At 35.0% G+C, this 15,804-nt stretch overlaps 1 protein-coding gene across 3 annotated transcripts in view; it reads right to left on the minus strand.

The window, feature by feature from the left end:
- Nucleotides 1–236: 236 nt before the first annotated feature.
- The window catches only part of FER (FER tyrosine kinase), a 284,636-nt gene continuing 269,068 nt past the window's right edge, over nucleotides 237–15,804 (minus strand). For all 3 annotated transcript variants that reach the window (XM_043975821.1, XM_043975819.1, XM_043975820.1), the window contains 2 exons: nucleotides 14,984–15,106; nucleotides 237–4,660 (listed from right to left, as the gene is read on the minus strand). In XM_043975821.1, the coding sequence (XP_043831756.1) occupies nucleotides 4,518–4,660; nucleotides 14,984–15,106 (266 nt within the window). In that variant the 3' untranslated portion in view covers nucleotides 237–4,517. The remainder of the gene's footprint in view (nucleotides 4,661–14,983; nucleotides 15,107–15,804) is intronic.

Raw genomic sequence — 15,804 nt, forward strand, 5'->3', positions numbered from 1 at the left:
ACAGGTCAAGACAAAAGCCAGAAAGACAAACCAGAGAATCAGAACCTAGCACAGTGCCTCTCACATAGTAGATATTCCATATAGGATTTATTGATCAATATCATTATTGTAACTTAAAACGTTTCACTTTATCGCAACACTTGTAGAACAAATTTGGTTAGGAACACTTAAAATGCAAGTTTTGAATTCTTCCATGGCTCACAGAATTTGGTTTGAGTTCTGTGTGTGCAAAGAAGACTCTTAAGGAAAAATCTGAACTCAAATTATGTATCTTAATGTGTTGGTTTCTACAAGTTTTTTTTTTTTTTTTTAAAGAAGAAACATCAAATCAGGGTTGATTCCTTATCAGGGACAGGTAAAGATACCTGAAAGCTTTCTTAACTTCAATATGAACCATTAGCCTAGTGGACAGAAGACTGGGTTTGGAGTCTGGGACACAAGTTAAAATCTCACCTTTGACCCTTATTGGCTGTGTTACCCTGTACAAGTCGCTTAACCACTTTGTGTTTCAGTTAACTGCCTCGAATTTATAAATTGTACGTGTTGTTATAGTCATTATCACAGATCCTTTGCAATTCATGTACGACCAAAAATAATCTGCCCCATAAGCATCCTGCTGAACTACCCAGCGATTCAAGTTTTTTTTCTCAAATGTTCCCTACTCAAGGGTAATGCTGTGTTGCATTTTTTAAATACCTTACCTTTACTTTAGCTGCCAGGTGAATGAGACTAAACTACAAATTAGAGTCTTATAGGAAAAAAGACAAGGAGATAATTCCAATTAAATGGATTAAATATCTTATCTCGAGCCTTATGGAAAGCAGAAAGAAAATCAGATCTGAATGAGTCTAATGCCTCCTTTTAAAAATCAGTAACATTATAAAATGGAAAATTTTAAGTGATGAAAAAGATAAACCCACCAAGGTTTTGGGTCTTTCTGAAGATATGGAGACAAGAGAGATGAGAGAATAATTCAGAGTGGGAGACTCCTCCAAACAACTCTCTTGGAATCTGTTGTGTGTTTTTCTATTTCATCACTGCATTTATTGACTCTGAATATTTAAATCTTTTGTCATTTCTCTAAGGTCTTGTCATTACCCTTCATTTCTACAAAACTTCCTTATTCATCAGTCTTTTTCTTCCTATCTGCATCATGACAGTCTTTAAGATGCTGCCAACTTTCTGCTGCAAATATTACTAGTATTGAAAACTACATAATGCTGTTATCTTGCTTGCTGGCTGGGCAGCCCATCTGTTTAACATTGTGTCTTTTGAAAGCAGGTTATGACGGAGTAAGATATAAATCCTGAATGTGAATTGGATAATAATAGCCAACTATTATTAATAGAGCTTCCTGTAAATGAATGGTCTTTGAGACCCTATAATGCTGATATAATGGAAGACTCAGGAGAGTTCTTTAAGGCTAGGAGTAACAGGACTGGATCTATAATGGAAAACCCATATTATACCATGAAAATGACCTTATGGGTTTCAGCATTAACATTATTTCTGAGATATGGATACCATAATATTATTCCAGTCACAGATGACAGTCCTCCAGCTGATGGCCACATGGTGGTAGATGACCTATTTTGCTTCCTTTGGTCCCAGTGGTCAATGGTGCTTGTTTCCCTCTGGCTTTCTGCTGAAATTTTCTCTATTTGTGTTTCTCATGGTACCTGCAGGGCTATATCATTTTGGAATGAAATAACTGTTTCTTTTCCTTTTTTGCCTTTGTAGAAAATGATCTGCGCCCCCACCCCCGCCCCAGTCAGTAGTTAGCCAACTGAGCCTATTGCTTCTGTGTGGTTTAAAATAACTACAAATAGACTAAAGAATGCTTAATCTTTGCATTAGGATGAAGGTAATAGTATGGTTTTCAAGGGAGCAAAATATTCCCTTTAGCTGATTTAGGCCCATGATTTATATTTTGAATAGTTTTTAGGTTATAACTATCTCTAGTTATAACATGTTTCTGTTTTATGAAGAAATTTATGAGATTCCCATAATTTTTTATCAATATTTCCTTCAAGAAGACACCGGGTTGGGAAGTTTTCAAATATTTCATTTGCAAAAAGAAATAAATTATTTTAGTTCCCTAAAGAATCTAATATTTAGATTATAGACTAAACTAAAATTGAGGGAAAGAAAGAAAATTAAACTGTTAAATAAAACAACTTTGGTGTGTTTTAGCAACATGTAATTGATAATAAAAGAAGTCACAACTTTATTTTTATAGCAAACTTTCATGCTGAGTCAAAAGTATATAATAGAAATCAATTTGTATATTGAAAATTTCTCACTTCACTTATTAATAAGATATTAATATGGAAATATCTATTCAGCTCCTAGTCCCTTTGTTGTCCTATTTCACGATAAAGTATATTCTGCAAGAGGGCTGTGACTTCTTAAAGATCAAAGCCTATACTTTCATGATCCAGACACTACTTGCTGTTGACACCAACCTGATTCATAAGAAATATTAAAATTAGTGCAGTGGTGAGGTGTATATGTGGAATGGAGCAAACAGTACTTTGCCTGAAATATTTTCAATTAATCTTATTGTGATGGTAATGTGGTTCACACAAAAGTCTTAGTAATACACTTAGAACATCTGAAAATTCATAAGAACTTATCTTAAATAGGTGAGCTACATTAGAAATAATAATTATATATGATCTGGAAATGGAATGCTTCCTTATTATTTCTTCTGTGTTCATCCAGCTATCAGGTCCTTGGAGTGAGCATCCATACTTTTCTTTTTTCTTGATACACAGCCTAACAACAGTGTTCTTAAGTAAGAACTTGGTGACACCATAATATTAGTGAAGTTAGCCAAAACTACACATAAAACTATTTTGCAAGATTGAAACACAGCTTTAAGTTTCATAGAAAAAAAATCTTATGGTTTAAAAGAAATTAAAACTATTTCAATTTCTAATCACTTTGCTTTAGCTCTTCCAAGTGGATAAAAATTACTGTGACATTTCTCTTTTAGCTCAAAGACGTCTGTAAACATGATGTTCTAATATTGTTGTACCTGTTGTGAAATTGTTTTAAAGTTAGGCAATGTCTTACCTAGGCTAGGGATTTTCACCAAATAATTAAGTTTGGTAAATTTGAAAAACACAAATGAATGAGACCTTCATTAGAGAACTTCTAGGAAAGTTAACAAAAAGTCTTTGTTTTTGAAAATTCAAATAAAACCTGGTAATTGCTTCTCTCCACTCCCCATGAAGGAAAGGAATATGTTGCTTTGGGGCTATAAACATTGACTTCACAGAATCCCTAATCCATTTTATTTTATTTTTTTATTTTGCATGCTGCTAGTATTTGTCACTCTAGGAATTCTTTGGTTGATAAATTATAAGTTACTTAAATATTTTCAATAAAAAGATCCTTCAAGATGTCTAAATGAGAGAATGCAAGTCAGAGAACACTTGATTTTGTTGTACATCCAGTAATTAGTAGTAAATCCAAGGAATTATATAAAGAAAGATCTGTACAAAAAATGTTTATTTTGGATGAGTGTTTTGTGGTTTCTTTAGAAGTGAACCTCTAATGGGTCATGCAGGAAAAAAGTTAGAAAGGTACTGGTCCTAATAAGAAACCAATTTTCTATTTCCTTTCATTCACCACTTTCATCACTACTACTAGAACGCTTTATTTTAGGTCACTCTCCTTTATAGACATTCCTCCTATTAATAGCAGCTTTTCATGGATTCATTCAAAAGCAGTCACTAAAAATCTGGCTTAAGCTCTCAAAGGAAACTATATGCAAAGGTTTCTGATGATCTGACCAAAGAGAGAGAGGGTGATATGGAATAAGGGTGCTAGGGAATAAGGGAATAAGGAAAATTTCAACCTTACTGAAGAAATGGGTGTGTGATGATCCAAATGTTTTGGTCACTCTACTATTTAAAAAAAAAGTCCAAATATTTTCAAATGCAAAATGTAGTAAGTAGTGTATTATTTTTAAAGAAGAAATTTTAGCATTTTCAAACCTTGTCAAGTGATGCCAGCTATTAAGAAAACAGAAGTTTGGGGAAATATTCTAAAAATATAATCTTGCCTCAGTCATGAGATAAGCAAGATTATGCTGGAGTGTGTCTGCCGACTTGGCACCACCAATTAGGATTATAGCACCAATGTATTAGGTCTCTGTGACTTAAGGCAGCAAACTGTGAACTGAGCAACATCAATAGTAGTTAATCCATGTAAAACAGATAGGATCCATAGTCCCTTACATTTACTGGCTGTGCTTTTCTATGGATGATGGCCAGGTACAGCAGAAGAGCTGTGATTGGCTAAGCAGCACTTGGCAGAACAGTACATTGGTTTTAATGCATATGACTTGGACATTTTCAAATTGGCACATTAAAAAAACCCAATTAATTTTTTAAAAGGAACTCTAGACTATCGCAGGTAATGTAGTATAAACTCATTTCTTATGAGGGAAAAATATTACTTTGCTGGGAAACAGAGTCTTGTAGGTAGTGTCTGGCATGACTTCATCCCTATGTCACTTTTTTCTTGATGGCAGCTAGCTCTTTCTGAAGTTCGCTGAACTTGGGCCGGTTTTCAGGTTTGTAGTCCCAACACCTCAGCATTATTTTATAAATTTCTTCAGGACACTTCTGAGGAGCTGACATCCGGTATCCTGGAGCCCCAAAAGAAGAAGGAAAGGTAGTTTAAAATTAGTAGAAAGGGAACAGATATTGATGTTGGGCTTTCCTTAACACCCTTGGTGCAACTTTTTACCTTTAAATCGTTAATTGTTTAGGTATTTGGCATAATAGAAAGAGTTCTACAAACGGCATGTAAAAGCATATGGAATTCTTTCTTTATATGGACTTCAATTCTGATGCCCAGAAAGTATTTCACTATCTAATTTATAGAAGCCATATTTTGTTTGCCTCAGGGCCTGAAATGACAATACTATATGTGCAATATTGTGATGTAATTGGCCTAAACGAAAACAACATTTTTATTAAAAGCCATTCACAGATTGTTTTAACGGCATCCTACAATCCAAGGCTGTAACATTTACAAGCTCACAAAGACTTTTAAGAGCACCCAGTATTAAAATGAAAAATAACAATTACAATGAGCAAGCTTCTTCCACATCTTGGGAAGAAAATAACTTGAAACTTCTTTGAAGAATAAAATTAGAATGAACAATGGGGATGTAGAAGGGAAATTCAGGAGCTTCTCTTAAACTCAGATTTGGGGAAGAGACTATGTAAGATACTATAGAAAGAATCCTACATTTTGTGGGTATTATAAGAACAACAACAACAACAACAAAAAGATAGAGGGAAAGAATAATTGCCCTCAACTATTTGATTTCACCATTTCACCTGTACAGTGTCCACTACTCTTGAATCCTTGCCCCATTCCCTCTTACTATCAATGTTCATATTTTGCTAAATACCAACGCTGGATTACTCCAATCATTTACCTTATCTACTCATACTAAGAGTGTTGCTGACTGGAACTAGAGGAAATCATTCAACAGAACTGACTGGGTCCACTAAAAATTATTTAATCTAACTTCAATTGGTTTTCATTTTATTTTTTATTTAATTTTTTTAGGTTATACATTATAATCATGTTAAATATATTTCCACATTAGTCATGTTGTGAGAAAAGAATCAGAACAAAAGGGGAAAACCACAAGAAAGAAGAAACAGGGGGCAGCTAGGTGGCACAGTGGATAAAGCACCGGCCTTGGATTCAGGAGGACCTGAGTTCAAATCCAGCCTCAGACACTTGACACTTACTAGCTGTGTAACCCTGGGCAAGTCACTTAACCCTCATTGCCCTGCAAAAAAAAAAAGAAAAGAAAAGAAAAGAAAAGAAAAGAAAAGAAAAGAAAAGAAAGGAAAAGAAAGAAGAAACAAACAAAAAAAAGTAAAAATAGTATGCTTTGATCTGCATTGAGTCCATAATTCTTTTTTTGGATGTGGAGACCATTTTCCATTTGGTAGAACTAACTTGTAAATCCACTGGCACTGGAGATTTTTTCTGAGGGAGTTCATTGAGGCTTGTTCAATTTATTTTTCTAAAATGGGCTTATTTAAGGATTTTATTTCCTCTTCTATTGATCTGAGTAATTTATATTTTATATTATATAAATATTCATCCATTTCATTCAGATTGTCAAATTTATTGGCATACAGTTGGGCAAGATAGCTCCTAATTAATGCTTTAATTTCCTCTTCATTGGTGGTACATTCACCCTTTTCTTTTTTGATACTGATAATTTGGTTTTCTTCTTTCTTTTTCAAAATAAACTTAATCAAAGGTTTATCTATTGTTTTTTCATAAAATCAGCTCTTAGTTTTATTTATTAATTCTATAGTTTTCTTCCTTTCAATTTTATAAATCTCTCTTTTGATTTTCAGACTTGTATCTGGGTTTTAGTTGGGGATTTTTAATTTGTTCTTTTTCTAGCTTTTTTAGTTGCATGCCCAATTCATTGATCTATTTTATTTTATTTTATTTATTTCTCTATTTTATTCATATAGGCATTTACAGATAAATTTTTCCCCCAGTAACTGTTTTGTCTGCATCCCATAAATTTTGGTAATTATCTCATTATTGCCATTCTCTTTGATGAAATTATTGATTGTTTCTATGATTTGTGGTTTGACCCACTCATTCTTTAGGATGAGATTATTTAGTTTCCAATTAATTTTTGGTCTGTCTTTTCAAGGCACATTATTACACATAATTTTTATTGCATTATTATCTGAAAAGGACGAATTTACTATTTCTTCCTTTCTGAATTTGACTGTGAGGTTTGTATGTCTTAATACATGGTCAATTTTTGTGTAGGTATCATGTACTACAGAGAAAAGGGTATATTCCTTTCTATCCCCAGTTTTCTCCAGAGGTCTATCCTATTTAATTTCAATTCTAAAATTCTATTCACCTCCTTAACTTCTTTCTTATTTATTTTTTTGGGGGTGAGGCAATTGAGGTTAAGTGACTTGCCCAGGGTCACACAGCTAGTGTCAAGGGTCTGAGGCCAGATTTGAACACAGGTCCTCCTGATTCCAGGGCCAGTGCTCTATCCACTGTGCCACCTAGCTGCCCCTTTCTTATTTATTTTGTGGCTAGATTTATCTAGTTCTGAGAGGGGGAGGTTGAGGTCCCACACTAATATAGTTTTACTGTCCATTTCTTCTTGTAACTCACTTAACTTCTTCTCTAAGAATTTGAATGCTATACTACTTGGTGAATATATCTTTAGTATTGATATTACTTCATTGTCTATGGTATCTTTTAGCAAGATGTAGTTTCCTTCCTCATCCTTTTTAATTAGATCGATTTTTTGCTTTTGCTTTGTCTGAGATCAAGATTGCTACCCTTACTTTTTTTTTTTAACTTCAGCTGAAGTACAATATATTCTGCTCTAGCTTTTTACCTTTATTCTGTATCTCTCTGCTTCAAGTGTGCTTCTTGTAAACAACATATTGTTGGATTCTGATTTTTAATCCATTCTGCTATTCCCTTCCATTTTTATGGGAGAGTTCGTTCTATTCACATTCACAGTTATGATTATTAACTGAGTATTTCTATTTTTCCCCTTGTTAATACTTTTTTCTTTTCTTTCTCCCTTTCCCTTCTCACCAGTATTTTGCTTCTGACCACAACCTCAAACTGCCCTCCCTTCTATCAGCCCCACCTCCCTGTCCTTTCTCCTTTTCCCTCCTACTTCTGCTCTCTCTTCTATCAGTACCCTACCCTTTTCTTTCACCTTTCCCCTCTTACTTCCCTGTAGGGTTTGATAAAATTCTATACCCAACTGAGTGTGTATGTTATTCCTTTTTTGAGCCAAATCCAATGAGAATAAGATTGAAACAATACTCACCCGTCTCCTTTCCCTCTATTATAATAAGTCTTTTGTGTGTGATGTGATTTACCACATTCTGCCTCCCCTTTCCTCTTCTCCCAGTACAATCCTTTTTCACACCTTAAGGTATTTTTTTATATCATCATGTCAAAATCAACTTATACCCACACTCTCTATGTATAATCCTTCTATCTGCCCTAACAGAGATACAATTCTCAAGAGTTACAAGTATCTTCTTCCCATATAAGGATGTAAATATTTTAACCTTATGAATAACATATCTGGTTTTACCTTTTATGCTTTTCTTAATTCTCTTTTCAATTCTGGACTTTTGATCAGGAGAGTTTTAAAGTCCCCTATTTCACTAAATGTCCACGATTCCCCCTGAAAGATTATGTTCAGTTTTGCTGGGTAGTAGATTCTTGGTTTTAATCCAAGTTCCTTTGCCCTCTAGAATATCTTATCACAAACTCTTGGATACCAGGTCCTGTGGACTCCTGATTGTGGCTCCTTGATATTTAAATTGCTTCTTTCTAGTTACTTGCAGTGTTTTGTCCTTTATTTGATAATTATGAAATTTGGCTATAATATTCTTTGGAGTTTTCCTTTTGGAGTATCGTTCAGGAGGTGATTGGTGGATTCTTTCAATGATTATTTTTTCCTCTGGTTTTAAGATATTGGGGCAGTTATCCTTGATAATTCCCTGAAATACATTTCTTCTTCTTCTTCTTTTTTTTTATCATGGCCCTCAGGTGGTCCAATAATTCTTAAATTGCCCTTTCTGGACCTACTTTCCATGTATGTTGTTTTTCTGATGAGATAGTTTACATTTTCTTCTACTTTTACATTCTTTTGATTTTTGCATTACTGATTCCTGATATCTCAATGAGTCACTAGCTTCCATCTGCCCAATTCTGACTGTTAAGGAATTATTTTTCCCAGTCAGCTTTTGCACCTCCTTTTCCATTTGGCCAATTGTTTTCTTTAAGGAGTTGTTTTCTTTTTTCCAAGCTACTGACTCTCTCTTGCATAACTCTCATTTCTTTTTCCAGTTTTTCTTCTACCTCTCTTATTTATTTAACAAAATCCTTTTTGAGCTCTTTTAAGATGGCTTTTTGGTCATGAGACCAATTCCTTTTCCCCTTTGAGGCTTCTCATGCAGGTATTTTGGCATTACTGTCTTCTTCTGAGTTTGCATTTTGGTCTTTCCTGTTGTCATAGCAGCTTCCTATGGTGAGAGTTCTTTTGTTTCTTACTCATATTTTAGCTTATTTAGAGCCTTTTCAAACTGAGCTGTGCTCCTGGGGTACAGAGGGCACTGTCACAGGCTTCTTTTGCTGGGGGCCAGATTACTGGCTTTCTGCTCTGAGGCCTCAGGGGCTCACAGCTCACTCACTGCACTGGGGTAGTCTGGACTAGTTGTGCCTATTGTGTAGGGGAAACACCTGCTGCCAGATTGCCTTCTGTGTTGGCCCTGGGGGGGGGCTCACAATTGGCTTGCTGTACCATGACTGAAGGTCCTCAGCAGCTGATCTGTGCTGTGCCTAAGTGTGGCTTGCCCAGATACCCTCTGTGCTGTGCTGTACTCCTCTTTTACCCAAGTGAGATGGACCTTTCCTGAAGTCCTTCTAGGTTATCTTAAGCTAGAAGATTGTTGCACTCTGTCTTTTTCTGTAGCTCCAGAATCAGTTTAGAGGCTTAATTTAATCTTGTTTCTGAATGAAATCTGGGAGAGCTCAGGTAGCTTACTGGCTTCTCTCTGCCATCTTGGCTCCACACCCTCAACTGGTTCTCACTTTAGCAAAATAGGCCTTTTACGAGTCCCTCCCTGTTTGTCTCAGTTTCCTCATCTGTAATATGAGTTGGAGATGGAAATAGCAAACAAATCTAGTATCCTTCTTTGACAAGAAAATTCTAAATGGGGTCACACAGAATAAGAAACTACTAAAACAAATGCTAAACAAAATCCCCAAACTACTAAAACAAAAGCACATTCTTTATTCCACTGCCCCATCCCCACCCAGCTATTCTACATATTTTCTTCTTTACTCTGGTATCTCACATCATTTCCTTCTTTCCTCTCAACTAAGGATCTCACTTCATCCTTTACTGAAAAACAGAGACCATTTTCAGTGAGTTCCCTCTTTTTCACATCTCAAACCCCTTTCCTCCCATCCCTATTATGAAGTCAACCACTCTACATGTACATTGGATTGATCCTATAACTCTCCCCCTTCTCTTTCTAACCTTTAAGCTCTCCCTATTAACAGTTTTCTTCCTTTTTGGCTACAAACATGTTCAAGTCTCCTCCATTATGAAAAGATCCTCACTAGACCCTGCCATCCCTTCAACTTAGGTCCTCTCTCTCTTCCACTTTATAATCAAATCCCTAGAAAAAGCCAAATACACACATTGACCACTTCTCTGATTCACCTCTCAACTCTTTGCAAAATGGCTTCCATTCCCTTTCACGGCTTATCATTCAATTCAATTCAAACTGTTCTCTCCACATTTACCTATCATCTCTTAAATCGACAAGTCTCATAGCTTAGCCATCTTGACTTCTTGTAGCATTGGATGCATGTGTGTGAGGTGTTTATTTTTGAAAATTCTGAGCTTAGACACTTATTTGGTTGGGCATTTCCACATAAATAGTAGAAAGATCTGGCTTTCTTATAAAATATATAATAAATTCAACATGTAACTTCCAAAGGTATCCTTGTTTGCGTTTCTTTTGTTTCCTTTTATGAGTTATTTTATAAAAACTATTTCAATAACCTTTCTTTTCTTATTCATTTTTAAAAATATTTTTGGCTACCCTATCTTTAGTCCCCCATATCTCTCCCCCCACCGCACTGAAATGCAAAAACAAAAGCCTTGTAATAAATATGTACAGTCAAACAAAACAAACAAAAAAAACAAAAAAAATTTATATTTGTTGCCTCAAAAAATGTATGCCTTATATTCCATCTTGAGTCTCACCTCTGTTAGCATGCTTTACTATTTGTCCTCTGGAATCATGATTCATCATTTAATTGTTAAGAGGTTTTAAGCCCTTCAAAGTTGTTGTTGTTTATAATCATGATATTGTATAAATAGATCTGGTTCTGCTCAAGACTCTACATAAGTTATACGAATCTTCCCAGGATTCTATGAAACTGTCCTTTTATAATTTCTTGCAGCATAATAATATTCTATAACATTCATATATCAGACTTTGTTTAGTTATTCTGCTATAAAGGAACATTCCTTTAGTTTCCAGTTATTTGCCACTACAAAAAGAGCTGCTATAAATGTTTCTTTTCATATGGGCTCTTTTCCTCTTTAACACTTTTAGGGTATTAGACTAGAGAAGGTATTGGATCCAACAATATATATGCCCAGTTTAATGAATTTGTGGGCATAATTAAAAATTGCTTTCTACAATGACTAGACTACTCACACCTCTACCAACAGCATGTTATTGTACACAGCTGTGTTCCCACAGACCCTCCAGAAATTCTCATTTTCCCTTTTTCATTATTTTGACAATTTGATAAGCATAATATGCAATCTCAGTGTTGCTTTAATCTATATATCCCTATTAGTGATTTAGAGCACTTAAAAATATGGTTGATAGCTCAAATTTCTTCCTTTGAAAACTGCCTTTATATATGTATATATTATATAATACACATATGTATAATGTGTACATATATACATATATAATATATACCCATATACTATCCATTGACTTACTTATTGGCAAATGGCTATTGTTCTTATAAATTTGAATCCTTTTTTTATATCTGGGTTATGTAATCTTAATAAGCAATTAATTAATACCTCTCTGGTTATTTAGAGGCATATTTTTAGAAAGTATCTTATACTTCATATAGTTCCTTTGTCTGCCCTGGTTAATAGACTCCTAAATATTTTATACATTTTGTGGTTATTGTGAATGGACTTTCTCTTTATATTTCTTCCTGCTGTTTTTTGTTGGTATGTATATACACACACACGTGTGTGTATATATATATATGCATGTATGTATAAATGTGTGTATACATATATACACAAATACACACACACATATATATATGTCAGTGATTTATTTAATATCTTGCAAGTTTGCTGAGGTTATTTTTTTCAACTAATTTTTTTAGGTGACTCTTGGTTTCTCTTGATAGATCATCACATCATCTGCAAAAAGCAGTATTTTTGTTTCCTCTTCTCCTTATGGTTATTTCCATGATTCCATTTTATTTTCCTGTTGTAATAGTGAGGAGAAAGGAAATAGAAGCACTGACTGTAGAAGGCTTTTTCTAGGAGTTAGAGAAGTGTTGGGGGGGGGAGATAATTTAAGGGGATGTTGACAAGAGAGAGAAGAGAAATAAGTTTACAATCTCTTGGACAAGATGGGAAGGGATAAAATCAAGGGCACAAATGGAGAAGGTGGCCTTGACCAAGTTATTATCAGGGCCTGGGAGAAAAAAAGGAAGAAGGAAACAAGTCTTTATGAAGTACCTACTATATGTTCCAGGCATTGTGTTAAGTGCTGTGGATACAAATACAAGCAAAAAGGACTACGTGCTAGGTATACTCTAAGCACTGAGGACAGAAAGAGACAAAAACCACCCACTGTAGTCTCTGTCCTCAGGGAACTCACCTTGTAATTCTAATTGGGGGCGGCTTGGGCAAAAAACCCGCAAAAATGAGCTTAAAAACCTGAGGGGGTGGTGATATAAAGAAGAAAGGAAATAGAGAGTAGTTGATGATTTTAAGGGCTTTTCAGATGAGAAGAGGGGGAACACCTTGAATGAGATTAATTTCCTGGCACCAACAGTAGGATGCAAGGTGAGGGGGAGGGAGGGAGGGAGAGAAGTGTAAAACAGGCTTGAGGAGAGAAGAGGTTTGGAAAAGCTTTTGTGAGGACTGAAATAAAGAATTAAGGGGCACTAAAAGAATTGTCTAGCTATAGTCAGGGTCCAGTTGAGGTGATAGAACGTGAATTTATAAATTATTTCTCCTTGGCTTGTTTTCCAAGTCAGTTGTTCTTGGTACCTTACATTTGTTATAATAATATTTCTTGTATTTTGGAGCCATTGCATTACTGGCTTGATTCTCATTTTCAGGATATTTGCTACTTTGCAATGATTTTTCTTCTATTCTGAAGTATTAATCTTCCAGTTCTTTCCTCCAGAGGTCTCATTTTGCTTATAATTTAATTTTTAATCTTTTGCTTCACTTTTTCCAGCCCATTTTGGAGTCCTTGTGGCCAACCTATTGTTTGTTTTTGGCCCCAAAAGAGAAGAGAAGAGAAAAGTAATACACTGTGTATGGGAGGAACTTAGTATTTCTCATTAGTGGGGTATTCCTGGAAGAAGAGTATAGAAAGATAAAGTGGGCATCTCATGAACCTCACATGATCTGAACCACCAGGTTCTTCTCTTCTCTTTTCTTTCTTCTTAAAACCAATGAAACAGAATAAAACCATACTTGAACCTTGAGATTATCTTTACTTACTCTCTTACCATGCCACAGAGACCTCTTTACTCTGGAAGCTCTCTCCACTCCTAAAATGTTTTTCACATTGGTGGTATTCTCTACCTCTAAGGCCTCACCTTACAATTGGTTGACTTCTTCCAGAAACTCCAATTTAAGGAGGAGGCCTAGGGCAAAAATGTCCATGTGGCTAAGTCATTTTTCTCCCCTTGAGGCTCTATTTGCACTTTCAGTGGAGTTATTTTCTTCTGGTTTTACAACTTGGGCTTCTTCTCACATAGAGTATTTCTTCAATGTATTCAGTGTTTTATTCTGTTTACTTATATTTCCAGCCTCATTTCCTGGCTTTGGGACCTTGTGCCAGGGCCAGGTTTTACCCCTTCTTTCAAGACTTTGGTGTTATTTTTGACATGTGTTTCATGGGGTTTGTGTTAAGTGTAGATTTTCAATGTCTGGGCTCTTCATGTTTTCTCTCTTCAGATTTAAAGTAAATACTTAATTTGTACTCTTATTCCATCTCAACTACATTAAAGAATGAAGTTGTTTCTTATGATTTCCCTGTATTGATCTGTAATATGTTATATAACTTTGATCTGAACATAGTACTGATCCAAAAATGCATGACATCCTTGACTATAAATCATAAGATCTGCTTCCAATAAAAAAATGATATAGTAATCACACATAATAAAAACATTCATATCTTTAGTCTATTTTATGTGCATGCTTATTTTACTACCTTTGCTGGTCAGCATCATCTATGCAAAAAACTTTTCTAGCAGGTGGGATAATGGTATTTCTGATTTGTTCTTAAGTATTTTGTCTTCTTGTGGTCCAAGAATAAGATGAAGGGCTACTTACTCTTCTGAACCCAGTGTTAAATTGATAATCACTACCATTCCAAGGAGAGTCAGTCTACAACCCATGTTCTCTCATTCATTTCTTAGATTCATAGAAATAGTTATAACACACTGACTGGGGAGGGCCCAGATGGATATTTTCATGGTATCTTCCAGGACTTTATAATTTAATACAGTATTCTCAGGACATATAGAATTCCCAATATACATCATCCTGGGTGGCATTTCCTGACTTTGCCATCCTCTCTTCCATTCCCCAACAGGTATGATAGGTTAAATTATTAATAAAAATCTCATGGGTATTATAATATTCACAAACATATATTTATTAAATAAAATAAGATTTTAAAAATTTTAAAAAATAAGATTTATTTCTGGTGCTTAATAATGGGAAGTAAAAAAAATCCAGTATTTGCCGTAGAGGTCACTCACATTAAATAAATTAATAATGTAAATTCAACATACATTTATCAAGCACCTAATATGTTCCAGGCACTCTGTTATGCACAATCCCTGGGATTATGATTTCCCAAATTTTTCAAGGAGTGTTATAAAATTCTTCAAAGATCCTCCAAACAGACAGTAATTGTAATTCTCTTTAAAGAAATGGGGGGAGGGGAGGGAGGCTGGGAAACACTGCTCTATCTTGCCCAACCCAACTTTAGAGTCTCTTGTTAATTTCTCCCACCAACAAATTGGGGCAATATCTCTGAACTTTCCCTTGCACATTTAATCTGTGAACTGGCTGTGAATATTTCATCTCTAATTCTATTCTAACCTTGCTCCACTTGCTCTCGAGCATGTTGGTTGGTCATTCCAGGATACGGACAGACTCCTAAACTGAAGGTCTCCCACAAAAGGATACCAAAGCTCCATGCATCACTTTCAGAGCTGTATCTTCCTGGTAGGAAAAAAGAAGAGAAACAAAACTGAGGGTGAATAGACTGGTAGTTTAAAGGCGGAGGATGTTTTAAAATATTATACATTTTCAAATTACCAAAAGGATAAAACGATCCATGTTTCTGCTTCAATTCCAAAGTTTTATTTCACAATTTTTAGATAGCTGGCTGAAGGAAACAAGTCTCTTTTCCCTTTGGGAAAAATATTCACCAAGCATTGTACACAGTATCAACAACAATGTATGATGATCAACTGTGATAGACTTAACTCTTCTCAGCAATAAAATGATCCAAGACAATGCCAAGAGTCATGATGGAAAATGCTCTCCACATTCAGAAAAAGAACTATGGAGTCTGAATGCAGATTGAAGCATACTATTTTCACTTTTGTTGTTGCTTTTTTTTTTTTGGTCATTGTTGTTTATTCTTTCTTGCATGTTTTCCCTTTTGTTTTGATTCCCTTACAACAAGACTAGTGTGGAAATATGTTTAACATGCTTGTAATGTATAACCTATATCAGATTGCTTGCTGCCTGTGGGAGGGGACAAGGGAAGGACAGTGGGAGAAAAATTTGGAACTCAAAAAAATATCTCTACATGTAATTGGAAAAAAATTTTTAAATACATGGGACCCTATTTTGTAAAATTATCTTGATGCAACTGCCTCACTAAATACTATGAGTAAAAAAGGATTTGAAGA

This window comes from Dromiciops gliroides, chromosome 1, assembly GCF_019393635.1.
Source record: "Dromiciops gliroides isolate mDroGli1 chromosome 1, mDroGli1.pri, whole genome shotgun sequence".
In the NCBI taxonomy this organism is placed as follows: Eukaryota; Metazoa; Chordata; class Mammalia; order Microbiotheria; family Microbiotheriidae; genus Dromiciops; species Dromiciops gliroides.